This window comes from Xenopus tropicalis, chromosome 10 (genome assembly GCF_000004195.4).
Source record: "Xenopus tropicalis strain Nigerian chromosome 10, UCB_Xtro_10.0, whole genome shotgun sequence".
Taxonomy (NCBI): Eukaryota; Metazoa; Chordata; class Amphibia; order Anura; family Pipidae; genus Xenopus; species Xenopus tropicalis.
This window is the reverse complement of record NC_030686.2, coordinates 8527205-8542316: the sequence shown is the minus strand read 5'-3', so window position 1 is coordinate 8542316 and position 15112 is coordinate 8527205. Positions and strand designations below refer to the sequence as shown.

The 15112-nt window shown below is 41.7% G+C and overlaps 1 protein-coding gene across 2 annotated transcripts in view; it reads left to right on the top strand.

Annotated features, from left to right (window-relative positions):
- Window positions 1-404: 404 nt before the first annotated feature.
- Window positions 405-15112, top strand: part of igfbp4 (insulin like growth factor binding protein 4) — a 33460-nt gene continuing 18752 nt past the window's right edge. For both annotated transcript variants that reach the window (XM_031894690.1, XM_031894689.1), the window contains exon 1: window positions 405-921. In XM_031894690.1, the coding sequence (XP_031750550.1) occupies window positions 570-921 (352 nt within the window). In that variant the 5' untranslated portion in view covers window positions 405-569. The remainder of the gene's footprint in view (window positions 922-15112) is intronic.

The window sequence follows — 15112 nt, the reverse complement described above, 5'->3', positions numbered from 1 at the left end:
CTGACAGAGTGAGGCAAGTCCTGGCCATGAAGGCTAGTCGCAGCTTTCCCTTCCCACCACTTTGCAGAAATCTGCAGCAGAGCCGGCAGCCACCTTCTAGGCACTTTAATAATGAAGTGGGTCAGTTACATTGTTGAATGTTCATTAATTTTGCCTTTGGAGTTAAATAGATGGCGACACAGAGGGAAAAGTTCTCCTTTGATCTGTTCTTTATCTTTCCTAACTGTGACTTTTCTATTTCACATCTTTCTATTTCTCCATCTCTTTTTCTTTTCTTTCTCCCACCCGTGCTCCTCTCTCTCTTTCCCCCCGCTTTTTCCCCTCTCCCCCCACTCCTCTATTCTGCTGGCAGTGGGACTAGAGGTAGGAGTGGCTTAGCTCCCGTATAAAGTCCACATCTTTCAGCCCAGCGCAGTAAATCCTCAGTCCCCCTGATTCTTGCTATGGAGAGCGGCAAAGCCAAGACTGGTACATTTAGCCTTGAGTGTGTCATTGTGTTCTAACGTTGCTTGTAAGCCTGCAAACTCTGCACCCACTCATTCATCTCGAGCCCAGCAAGCCACCTACACATGATGTCTGGAAACTGCCACCCTGCCCTTTTGTTGCTTGTTTTGGCAACCTTTGGCATGGCAGAAGATGCTGCCATCCAGTGCCCCCCCTGCTCACAAGAAAAGCTCATCCGCTGCACAGACCCTGTTGGGTGCCAAGAACTGGTGAAAGAACCAGGTTGTGGGTGCTGTGCTACCTGTGCCCTCCCAAAAGGAGCCCCCTGTGGCGTGTACACTGCCCGCTGTGGCACTGGACTCCGCTGTTATCCCCCCAGAGGGAGCGAAAAGCCACTGCACACCCTTATGCACGGGCAGGGTCTCTGCACTGAGATTGGGGAGATTGAGTCCATTACGGAAACTTTTCCTAAAACAGGTGAGTATTAAATAATAATCCAGGCACATATAACCTCTAACTCATTATCCCTGAAATTTGTATTCACATTGCTCCCATCATTTCTGTATTGCGGTGGGAAGGGGGCAAACAAATGAGTGTATTTGAAATCATGTTTCCCTGTATTAGGCACATCCTCTTGGAAAGGCAGAACGATCACAGAACAATGCGGAGCAATTATTGTGAGCCCATCTAATGTCAGCATGGCATGGCATTAATAAGTCACAGGGTTAATCCGTAAAATATTCCGTTGCAATGTTACCAGCTTACTATATATATATTTTTAACATAACTTTGTTTCTGTTTGTGTTCAAACAATTTTAAAATGTACAATAAATGTACACAATTGTACACAATATCACAATATAGTTAATTCTATACAAATGAGAGAGCTGCCATTTAGCTTGTCTGATTCAAGATAATTAGCAACATTTATTTGCAAGCCTATATTATACTGAAGCATGTATACATAGGATATATAGGTCCTGTTATACAGAATGCTGGGATTTTCCGGATAAAGGGTCTTCCGGTAATTTGGATCACCATACTTTCCATAAGTCTACTAAAACAACATTGAAACACTGAATAGACCCAGTATATCTCAGCTGGGATCAAGTGAAAAGGGATCAAGAGAAAAAAGTAAATTCTTTTTAAAAATTGAGTCTATGGGAGATGGCCTTCCTGTAATTCCAAGCTTTCTGGATAGTGGGTTTCCGGATAATGGATACCTGCATATATAAAAAGCAAAGGTATGAAGAGAGAATATTTTGTGCATACAGTAAGCCATAACCTTTTAGCCTACTGTTTATTTGAGGCAGGAGAAAAGTGGTAATCTCTGCTTAAAAAACACCATTTTTTTCCTTTGGGGGAAAATGCTCTATACTTTATTTATTTTAAATGCAAGGTAGACCCTGCGTATAAATAGGGTATATTTTTCCTTTAACTTCAAGCATGTCATCAACAGGAAATGTCTACACAATATGTCATTTTAATCACCTACATCCCCCACTGAATGTGACTTTAATGGAAGGTATTCTGTTAAATCAGTTTTAATTAACCTTTGCATGTACACGTAATTACAGCTTGGTTTGCAATTTAAATGAAGCCTTTGCCTTTCTAGATGCAATCAGTATCATCCTGTGGTTTATAGAGAAGGAATGTATAGGAGGGAGAGAGGTAACACTGTACATGGGATGATGCATAGGAACACTGTTAGTGTTACTGCAATATATAGGGATCTCTGTGTTCCCGGCTCTGGTTCTCTGCTGTGACCCAAATGCCATGTACATCCCATGCCTCTCTGCTGATATTTGTGCAGCCTTTGGTACCATCAGATCGGTAGTCTATTAAACAATAATGCTTAGGGCATAACTCATAATCGCTAAACTGCTTTGCCCAAATTATTGTTTCTGGGACTGAAAGTTCTGCTATTTTACCCCAACAGAGAGGTGCAACAATGGGCCTCCTGTTCTTGGTTCTGAAACCGTTGTTTCGCTTGGCAAAAAAAAATAAATTGGGCTGGGAGTGCTATGTCACGTCTGGTTCTGGGCCCTGATCGAAACCCGGGGCCAATAAACAATCTACAGGCACAGAAAAAAGGCAACATTTGGTTTTTAAAAATGTTGCCAAATTATTTTGCTCATTTCTATTTAAGATGTCAAAGTCAAACAGATGGCTGAGGTTGTGTGGAATTTTCAAAGCTGGAAGTCAGTAAGCGTCCATGTTTAGCAGATCTGCTGGGGGGCAGCCATATGCTTCTACAAATACAATATATAACATTGAGGCAAAGGCTATTATCTTAACAACAGAAGTAGGTTCAGCCAAGATTGGCTACTCTCTTATGGCATATAATGGTACAAAGTGTTAGCTGGATTTGGTGAGCTGGACCTCGTTGGCTGCTCCTTGGTTGTTTACTCACCCCTTGGTGAGAGCCATACTCCATATGACACCCAGTTGTAGATGGGTGGCACTAAGTTCCACTGCTGTCAGAGCTTTACAAAGAGCTGCTGTGATACATTTACAGTGCAGTCTATGGCAGTGACCATTCCTGGGCCATTAGTAGCAATGCCACTGGAGCTCACTACTTGCACCTCCCTCCTTCACTGTGCATCACTATTTGTGCTCATGTTGCCGCATCAGCATTTTTGGAGACATGTATGCAGGTATAATTTTGGGCATAGACAGTGTCGTACTGGCCCACCAGGATACCAGGAAAACTCCCGGTGGGCCCAGGGGTCAGTGGGCCCTCCTGCTCCTGACCATTCCCTATTTCTGAATGGGAAGGAAGAGTAGAAATAGATGGAAGAATAGATGCTAGCATGTAAATAAAAGAGACTAGGAGAACAAAGAGGTTGGGTGAGAAAAGAAGGAAAAATAGTTTGGAAAGCGTTCAAATGATCTAAGGTTTTCTGGTGGGCCCCTGGGTTCTCAGTCCATCACTGGGCATAGATGCACAGATCTGGTCAAGCAGTTTGGTTGATTTCAACCATACTGCCCAACCATCTGGCCCTGCGGACTGATAATCCTCATTATTGGCTCGGACGGCTTTGTTGGCTGAAAGGAAGTGAAGGGCCGCCACATTTCTGCATCTTCTTGCTGTTCCATTTGTTTGGGCAGTCGCCATGCATGCGTATGCCTGCTCAGCCCGTGGGCCATTCGGTCAAATACCATGCATTGTTATCCTGTTTATAGCCAGATGTCTACTTACCATTGCTCCCTTTAAGCTGTGTGCATAGGCATGTATATAATTATTTACTTTTGGCTTGGGCCCTATCCACAGATGTGGACACACACCGGTATTTGGGAACACATAACTATAAGCAATAATGGGTCAATCTGAGAGGGGCTGTGGTTGGGTGGTAATAAAGCACGAGGGGTTTGCAAAGGTGCACCATCAATAAATGTCTTTGGGCTGCTGGTAATGGGCTGGCCGCTGCAAATTATAGGAATTAATTGCCTTACTGGCCTATTGCCTGCAAGGTGGATTGCAGCTAACCTCCCAAAGAGTGGAAAACAGCTGGGTTTATCAGGTGGTCTCTTATACAGCGCTCACTCGTGTATCTCTCAGCACTCAACCTGTTTGTCACATCTGGAAGGGATCTCAACAGTCATGGAGATTATCAAATCTCCTTCTATATAATGCCATGGCTGGAATCCAAACTAGAACCCCCAACACTTATGTTGGTCAGTAAAAATGATGTTTGCATGCTATCCCCTCTAATTGCTGTGTATGGGAGACAGAATACAGGAGATTGGACCAGCATGGTGCCCCACTAGCTTATCCCCCTTCAAAGCTAGCTTTACAGAGACAGTAAAAGGTTTATTGACCAATTCCCTAGCAGAGTGAAAAAGCAGGCATGGAAGGTTTGGAGGAAAAAACCCATCTGGGTGAGACAAATGCATTACTCTTGCTACAGTATCTGATTCCATGTAAAATGCTCAATGGAAGATGTATAATTTTATGGCCAAGTGTTTTATAATAAAAGCCATGTGTCTACCTAATGGGTGGAATCAAAGTCAGATCTCCTTTCCTGCCGTCTTTTAAAAATCTTTCGTTATTGAATGTCAGGGATTGTCGAACGTTGATGACCTTTTTTTTAAAAAATTTATAGTGGAACTATATGTCATTTGATAGAGATTAATCAGTTAGCAAGCAGGCTATACACATGACAACATTATCTCCCAAATAGGGCTGCTAACTCAATCGCCCAATCGCCATGTCAATCTTGAAGAGTCCCCCATTTTGACCTGGACTGTCCCCCTGAAAACCAGGCTATCTGGGTCAAAACCAGACAGGTGCATCCCTACTCCTGACTCCTGGGTGAGTTGGTAGTGTTCCCTAAACAGAGCCAAAATCATTTGATATCTGATTGGGGATCAATCTGATATTGATTAGGAAGCTTGACTGGGCAAAAAATCACATTGTTCCACTCCTGATGGGGATCTCATTATTGGCTCGAGGGAATCACGTTGGCAACGTCAGACTGGGGGTTCCAGGGCCCACTGGGGCTGTCTTCACAGGGTGCCTTAGGGGCCCCCCAGCCTAGTCTTGAGATCCTCCACATGGAATACCTGATGCCACAAGCCCCTCACTCTCCCACTCCCCCACATGGACCTTGCCCTTCTTCCCTGTGGGAGGGAGCACCCATATTTTCAGGCAGGGAGAGGGTCGGGGTCGGTGGGGCCCATTGCATTTTTTTCTGGTGCCATTGGTCCAGTTCGAACCTGCACATTGGCCAAATCAATTAAAGATTCACTCATTTGAGGACCTGTTGCTTTGCTGGAAAGTATCAAAATAATTCCTGGACGTTCATCTGAGGTGCACTGTGACCCCCAATGATGCCGTTGCTCTATTTGACAAAAACACAAGACAAAAGCGCCTTGCAATGAACATGTCAGTTATAATTAATAACCAAAAATGTGGGAGTGTTAATCTTTTAACCTGTACAGAGAAAGGGACCGAGTAAATAACTGCACATTGTTGCCTGGGTAGGAATTTAAGGTTGTTCTCATCCCTTCCTATTTGACAGATCAGCTGTCTGCTGCTAAAGGTATGGGTAGTTATACAATTAATCGTCTTTTTATAAATAGATATTGTTGTGTGTGTAACTCTAGCAAGAAGTGATGGGTGCCAGGACAACAGCTTCCTACAGGTTGTAAAGACATCAGCACAGGGCAGTATCTATTTACCTAGCAGGAAAGGAGGAGTGCCAGGAAAATAGCTTCCCCCCGTGTGCTAGACATCACTCTACAGCCATTACATCTCTATTTTATGTTCTCTGGAGACCTGTTCGCTTCTTTTTTTTTCATTATTGTGGACAGTGATATTCCTATTCTAACACTCTTTTTGGTAATCCAAGGAACATAAAGGGATACTGACAGATTGGAAAAAAGTGTGCTCAAGTCATACCCAGAACCAGATAGCCAGACTAAACAGTCATTTAAAGGTTTAGCTTGCTGACACTATATAAATAAATAAATGATGATGATGATGATGATGATGATGATGATGATGATGATGATGATGATGATGATGATGATAACTGCCGCTCATTATACCAGCAGTACAAGCTTGGGTGCTTTTTGTGTGCAGATGGTCAAATTTTAGAAATTTTGAGAAACATATTCTTTTAGAGAAAGGTGCCCAACTCAAGGCAACTGAATTTGGGGGATAAAATCATGGCTATTTTCATTATATAGGCACCTAAAGACCATTCATTATATAGGCACCTAAGGACCATTCATTATATAGGCACCTAAGGACCATTCATTATATAGGCACCCAAAGACCATTCATTATATAGGCACCTAAAGACCATTCATTATATAGGCACTTAAGGACCATTCATTATATAGGCACCTAAGGACCATTCATTATATAGGCACCTAAGGACCATTCATTATATAGGCACCTAAGGACCATTCATTATATAGGCACCTAAAGACCATTCATTATATAGGCACTTAAGGACCATTCATTATATAGGCACCTAAGGACCATTCATTATATAGGCACCTAAGGACCATTCATTATATAGGCACCTAAAGACCATTCATTATATAGGCACTAAACCATTATAGATAGACCATTCATTATATAGGCACCTAAGGACCATTCATTATATAGGCACCTAAGGACCATTCATTATATAGGCACCTAAGGACCATTCATTATATAGGCACCTAAGGACCATTCATTATATAGGCACTTAAGGACCATTCATTATATAGGCACTTAAGGACCATTCATTATATAGGCACCTAAGGACCATTCATTATATAGGCACCTAAGTACCATTCATTACATAGGCACCTAAGGACCATGCTTAGGACTTCAGTGGGGTGGCCCTCAGCAGTGGGCCTAAATATAGCCCTGGTTAGGTATTCTATGATTAACTTAACATTGTATATAACAAAACACAATGCCCAGTTTTCCTAATTTGGAAAACCGGGCAGGATTCTCTAAGACTGAAGCGGCGATTGGCCAATTGCAGATCGGTGGGTCATAGCCTCACCCCCGTGACATTGCTCCCCGCCCCCTGCCTGGAGTTCCCAGGCAGGAGAGATGGCAACCCTATAGTGTGCAGGCCTACTGTCATTGCATTGCACCAGGCTTGAAAATCAAAATAAATAGATGCCAAAGACCTGGGTTCAATGCCCGAATATACGTCTAAAGGTGGCCACACACGGGCCAATTGTAGCTGCTGATATCGGTCCCTTGGACCGAGTCGGCAGCTTATCGGCCCGTGTAGGGGCAGGAATGAGGGGCACGTCCAACCGATATGTGGCCCGAAATTGGCCAGATATCGATCGGGCAGGTTAAAAGATTTAGTTGGATCGGGGACCGCATCGGCTCGTTGATGCGGTCCCGAACCGACTGCCCCAGGGCCAAACGAGCAAATTAGCCTACATTTTCACCGATATCACCAACCCGTAGGTGGGGATATCGGGAGAAGATCCACACACTTGGGGACCTCGCCAAGCGAATGGATCTTCACATGTATGGGCACCTTTACTCTGTAAATTCCTGGGTGCGTCTAAATTGCAATTTTGACTTGTTCTTCTGGTTTCTGCCTCTCTGCTTTGATTCCGACTATGATCATTTGCTACCTGCCTTATCCTTTAGCCTGAATATGACTAAGATTCTTCTTAACCCCTTGGACACCACAAATTGGACTTTCTGTATACAACCTCTTTCGGTCTGGACTTCAACCTGGTAAGGGCCTTCAGGCCTCTGACATTACCCCACCCACCATAGTCATTCGACCCATCCCATACCTTGTTCCAAGTGGAACTCTAGGCCTTGAAGTCCCTCTGATTTCCACAGTGGCCATTGGATTGATTGCAGACAGACTTTAAGCCCAAAAATCTATCACTTCAGCTTCAAACATGGTGCGGGAAAGGTTCAAGGGTTGACTGATCCCTGCGAATCAGAGGCAGACTATCATGGTTAAAAACATTTATATTTATTTTGGCAGGTCATATAGTCTTTCTGCACATTTTCTACATAAGCTCAACTGAATGGACTTATGGCAAATAGGGTTCTTTCTCTTTAAAGTTTCGTGTCTGGGGAATACGGTTTATTTGTTCTCATGGTTCTGTTCTGCAGAAAGCTTAAAAAACAAACCATAAAAATGAATAATAGCAATTTGTACTTTTACTGAACACATTTTCCTGCCCCCCATTAAAACCAGCTCTGAGTTCTGCAAAACCAACCCAAAACTGCAGGGAATTGACCTAAAATTTACCGACGTATTTCCGTATTCCAATTCATACGCCACAGATGCATAGCGTGCCGCAGCCTCCTCGTGCAGAAAACGTGAACAATTTTATACATTTCATGGCCAACAGGAAAACATTCTTTGGGGAGAACTTGGAACTGTAAAAAAAAAATGTCAACACATTTTTGTCTTTTCCAAGTTTTTAATACAAGAAGTGGAATGTTTATAGCAAATTTATTGGCTTTTTTTTGTGTGACGAGATAAAAGGCTCTGAAGCTCGGGGAATTGGAATGGGAACAAGAGGGTGCTGTGAAATGTTCATTAGAGAACACTCTCTGCCGCCCTTAACCTTTATAACCCTTTAAAATCAACACAGAATTTTCTGAATTTTATTGCCACAGCCTTAGCAGTGGTTCTAGAAAAGCAACAGGGCTCTGTTCCAAGCCGATGTGGCCCACCATGTGTTCAATCTGGCGGCTGTGTAACTTGTTGCTCTGGCTATTTCATACACTGGCACAAACCTCTCTGCTTCATTGCAGTTATTTTCATGGTACAGGTATAGGATCTATTATCTGGAAGGCTTGGGACCCGGGGTTTTCCAAATAAGGAATCTTTTTTGGGTCACCATACCTTAAGTCTGCTAAAAATCATTTAAACATGAAATAGACCCCATAAGCTTGTTCTGCCCCCAATAAGGGGTAATTATATCTTAGTTGGGATCAAGTACAGGTACTGTTTTATTATTACAGAGAAAAGGGAATCATTTAACCATGAAATAAACCCAATAGGACTGTTCTGCCCCCAATAAGGGGTAATTATATCTTAGTTGGGATCAAGTACAGGTACTGTTTTATTATTACAGAGAAAAGGGAATCATTTAACCATGAAATAAACCCAATAGGGCTGTTCTGCCCCCAATAAGGGGTAATTATATCTTAGTTGGGATCAAGTACAGGTACTGTTTTATTATTACAGAGAAAAGGGAATCATTTAACCATTAAATAAGCCCAATAGGGCTGTTCTGCCCCCAATAAGGGGTAATTATATCTTAGTTGGGATCAAGTACAGGTACTGTTTTATTATTAAAGAGAAAAGGGAATCATTTTAACAATTAGAATTATTTGCTTACGTAAGAAGGTGTTCAGCACTTTTACATATTCACCGTGAATCCATGTCTGTTGAAAAACTTTGCTCATCACTAGTTGGGTGCCTATTGTACCTGAGGGACACTGCCGACACGCTTCTTTTGGAATGTAATTACTGGAGTCTGTGGTGTGACGTCAAATTGCGTGAAAAAGGGCAACTAGAACATTTTTATGGATAATTGCACTGCTATTAAGCACAGAAGGGGACAGGAAGGGGAGATGGGGCACTATGACATCTCTTATTTAAGTGCCAAAAAACAAATGGTTGGCACAATGCATGAAAATGAACTATAAGAAGGTTTGCGAATGGCATTAATTGTGGGTGTAACTTAATCGCCTGCAGAAAAAACTTTTTAGATGACCTGGCGCGACCAGTTCCTCTGACCCCCTACCGGCCCTGACTGCGCCGCACCTCCTGGCCCCAACTGTACCTGTATATTTAAGGTAGGAGAGGGGCCAAGGAGGGGACTAAGGTACCCGCAGGTCTGCTCTTTATATAGTTATGCCATTGGCACTAATGTAGGGTCATATATAAGGCAAGATGGCTTATAGTTCCACAGGCAAGGAGCAAATAAAGCAATTGTGCAGGTATACATGCAATAGATGAGGACAGACAACAATTAGGAGAAAAGAGGCAAAGTTATTCATAGTGTGAAGGTACAGATTGTGTTCCAAAAAAAACCCCATCCTGTAATGAGATGTGGTAAAGCTTTTGCTTCCAACACAGTAGGAAGGAAGTGATATAAAAGGCTCATGTCCATGGTTTGAACAATGGAGCAGACATGTATTAGTATATAAATGTGTAAAACTGTCAATTGCACGTGTGCACGGAAAGGACTGAGCGTGATAGGAGGAAGCATTAGCGAGCGTGCAAGTGAGATTATACCTTATTTATCAGCTGCGTTATCTCATTTATTTCTCCTCAAAGTATGAAATGTGCATATATGAAAGATAAACTGTACTTCTAAAAGTGTGTATTTTATTCTTTAATGGATCGAGTATTTGTATGGAAAAGAAGGGGGGATAGAATATACTTCAATCAGTAATTATCACTCGTAATGAATAGCATATTCCCGAAAGCCGTCATTTATATTATAAAGGTGCTTGATGGATGGTTATGTGTGGACAAATATAACACTTATATCAAGGGAGATAAACTGACCCAAATCCTGGACTTAGGTGTCTTTGGGACATTTATTTTTGTGAAACCTTGATGTAACCTCATGCCCAACCTATTAAACGTTAACCAGGGACACAAACAATGACGGTGTCAATGCCCAGCAATACTGAGAACTCTAGCAGTAATCTTGCGGCCATCCACGTCCCCCCATCCCCAGCCACTGCCCTACTTGCACTAGTTCTCCCTTCTACAGGCCAAACAGTATGGATGCACCACAACCAAATAGCTGTATTTGTATATTTCACTTTAGGCCCAATGCCCAATGGATGTTTAGGCTTCTCACTTGTTCTTATCATTCTTTCCATTCGCCTCTCGTCTCACCTTCATCATCACAAAAAGGGAGAAGATGAGAGGAGGAAAGGATTCCTCTGCTTTGATCAGTTCTCTATTTATCCTGTACAGGTATGGGACCCATTATCCGGAAACCCATCCATTTTAATCAAATTATTCAGAATTTTAAAATGGATTTCCTTTTTCTCTGTAGTAATAAAACAGTACCTGTACTTGATCCCAACTAAGATATAATTACCCCTTATTGGGGCAGAACAGTTCTATTGGGTTTATTTCATGGTTAAATGATTCCCTTTTCTCTGTAATAATAAAACAGTACTTGTACTTGATCCCAACTAAGATATAATTACCCCTTATTGGGGCAGAACAGCCCTATTGGGTTTATTTAATGGTTAAATGATTCCCTTTTCTCTGTAATAATAAAACAGTACCTGTACTTGATCCCAACTAAGATATAATTACCCCTTATTGGGGCAGAACAGCCCTATTGGGTTTATTTAATGGTTAAATGATTCCCTTTTCTCTGTAATAATAAAACAGTACCTGTACTTGATCCCAACTAAGATATAATTACCCCTTATTGGGGGCAGAACAGCCCTATTGGGTTTATTTAATGGTTAAATGATTCCCTTTTCTCTGTAATAATAAAACAGTACCTGTACTTGATCCCAACTAAGATATAATTACCCCTTATTGGGGCAGAACAGCCCTATTGGGTTTATTTAATGGTTAAATGATTCCCTTTTCTCTGTAATAATAAAGCAGTACCTGTACTTGATCCCAACTAAGATATAATTACCCCTTATTGGGGCAGAACAGCCCTATTGGGTTTATTTCATGGTTAAATGATTCCCTTTTCTCTGTAATAATAAAACAGTACCTGTACTTGATCCCAACTAATATATAATTACCCCTTATTGGGGCAGAACAGCCCTATTGGGTTTATTTCATGGTTAAATGATTCCCTTTTCTCTGTAATAATAAAACAGTACCTGTACTAGATCCCAACTATATAATTAATTCTTATTGGATGCAAAACAATTCTATTGGGTTTAATTAATGTTTTATTAATTTTTTAGTAGACGTAAGGCATGAAGATCCAAATTACGGAAAGACCCCTTATCCAGAATACCCTTGGTCCCGAGCATTCTGGATAATGGGTCCTATACCTGTATTTGTGTCTGATATTACCTTAACTTTGGCGCATCCTTCTATAATATTGAATGGACCAAGCAGGCTAAAGTAAGCATCAGTTATGGAATTCTCCCATTGAAGTTGTTGCACTGGAACATACATAAGTTGGCTGCTTTCTCAGGAAGTGATAAAAAACCTAGGCTACTGATATTAATACTTTACTACAATGTTGATCCAGGAAGTAGTTTGATATTGGCCAAATTGGAGTCCAGAAGGTTTTTTTTTACCTTGTGAAGCAAATTGGAGGCAGTTACAATGGGGTCTTTCACTTATTGGTTAAACACAGTGCAAATATAGTGCTTTTTGACCTAAACTACTATGTAAGTGTCATCCCAATAAAATTATAAGTGTATGGTATGCTCCAGATTCTTTAAAATTGTCCGATAGGCTATCATGCTTATTGGAATGGAATAGTTGAGGGTTTAATATGAGTTTGGCAACAGGTTTGGTAGATAAAACATTTATATATCACTTATGCACAGTTGGTTGCACTTGTGATTAAAGAGGAGGAAGATGTTGCAAAAAAACCAAAGCGCTACCAAACAAAGCGCTGTATGTAAACAAGGCTGCACTGGTTGAGCCATTGGTAGGAGTTAATAACCCATAAGAAGCACAATCAAATAATGAACCATGTGCCAATGAACACAACTTTGCTTTTGGCATTTCAGTATTATATTGAGAGTGACAATGACAGACATAATGGCACGAATGACAAATTCTGACGGCAGCACCAACTCCCTTTGACCATAGAGAGGACAAAGGATACTGACAATGGTAGACATAATGGCACAAGTGACCAATACTGATGGCAGCACCAATCTTTATTGACCATAGAGAGGAAGGGGGATACTGACCATGATAGACATAATGACATGTGACATATATTGATGGCAGCAGCAACCCCTATTGACCATAAAGAGGAAGGGGGATACTGACATTAGTAGACATAATGGAAGGGCACAAGTGACCAACACTGATGGCAGCAGCAACCCCCATTGACCATAGAGAGGAGGGGGGATACTGACAATGATAGACATAATGGCACAAGTGACAAATACTGATGGCAGCAGCAACCCCCATTGACCATAGAGAGGAAGGGGGATACTGACAATGACAGACATAATGACATGTGACATATACTGATGGCAGCACCAATCTCTATTGACCATAGAGAGGAAGAGGGATAGTGACAATGGTAGACATAATGGCACAAGTGACAAATACTGATGGCAGCAGCAACCCCCATTGACCATAGAGAGGAAGGGGGATACTGACAATGATAGACATAAAGGCACAAGTGACCAGTACTGATGGCAGCAGCAACCCCTATTGACCATAGAGAGGAAGGGGGATACTGACAATGATAGACATAATGGTACAAGTGACAAATAATTATGGTAGCAGCAACCCCTATTGACCATAGAGAGGAAGGGGGATACTGACATTAGTAGACATAATGGCACAAGTGACAAATACTGATGGCAGCAGCAACCCTCATTGACCATAGAGAGGAAGGGGGATACTGACAATGATAGACATAATGGCACAAGTGACAAATACAGATGGCAGCAGCACCCCTCATTGACCATAGAGAGGAAGGGGGATACTAACAATGACAGACATAATGACATGTGACATATACTGATGGCAGCACCAATCTCTATTGACCATAGAGAGGAAGAGGGATAGTGACACTAGTAGACATAATGGCACAAGTGACCAATACTGATGGCAGCAACCCCCATTGACCATAGAGAGGAAGGGGGATACTGACAATGGTAGACATAATGGCACAAGTGACCAATACTGATGGCAGCAACCCCCATTGACCATAGAGAGGAAGAGGGATAGTGACAATGGTAGACATAATGGCACAAGTGACAAATACTGATCTGTACAAGCTAGTCATTACATATAAATCTTAAACGTTGAAAAACAGAGAGAGCAGAGCAACATACACAGATAAATGATATTATAGTGCAGATCGTTCAACATAAACTCAGCCAAAGTGGTTCATCTGATAGGAACGCATGTGACCTTGTTTTGTTGACCTCTCCAGATAGGATATGACTCTATTGTTTGTGCCAGGGAGCAGAGATCATGGCTCTGTGGGGACAGCAGACAACTGTGATGGATAAACCACATGGTTAGGAATCAACAGGGAATTATTCCCTTATTCATGACTTTTGCATATTTTAGCCCTATTACAGGCTCTGCAGATTTTCCCATTTTTTATTTCCATCGGTACAATTAAAGTAACTGGATGGAAGCTTTCTTTTTTTATAGTTTCCAGATATTATTTTATCCCATGACAGAGGGAGCCAGAGTAACGTATGTCTGTGAGCAGTGCTAAGGGAGAGATATTTTCTAGGAGATGACAAGTGGTATTATGTAGGTTTAGTTTTATTGAAAACACCAAGAAGAAGGTGGAGGGATCCTAGTGGGTGATCTGCCCGGGACCAGAGAGTAATTATAGGGTCTGAAGGTGGGAGATTGGCAATGAGTTCATGGGAACTGGAGGGAAAGAGGAAATCCTAACTCGTCAACGTTTATAGAATTAGAGAGATATCAATGGAGACGTTTTTCTAGTTGACTTTGAAAATATATTCCTTAATATGATGGGATTATGGGATAGCAGGACCAAAAATATAAAGGGACTATATGTACTGCATACATCCTGCTACCTCCCCCGGGGCCAGAGTAAAAGCCTATTTCTGTAGCTTTCATATTGTATTTAACCAGTGCCTTCATTTTCACTACTTAACCCTTTATCTGGCAGTGATGCAGAGACTAGGCAATGTGCCATATCCATAATCCCAAAATATTCCCACGGGAATGTAGAATCCACATTACCTAGAGCAAAAGCCCTGCATTTAAATCAAGAGAATAGAGAATAATACATATTTGTTGGCTTATCTTGCAGTACTGGTGTGTGTGTCAACACAGGGACATCAGGGGTTAATACATGCACATAACATAAAGGTCTATTTTGGCTTTTTCTCCCAGCCCTGATTTTTAATGAGCTGGGATATATCTCTACAGAGGCCCCCGCATCCAACCTCTTTGCTATAAAATTAAAGAAACTGGGTTTCCCTTCCCGTTTAAAGAAATGTAAAGGCTCAGTCATCTGCTCGTGGGACTGA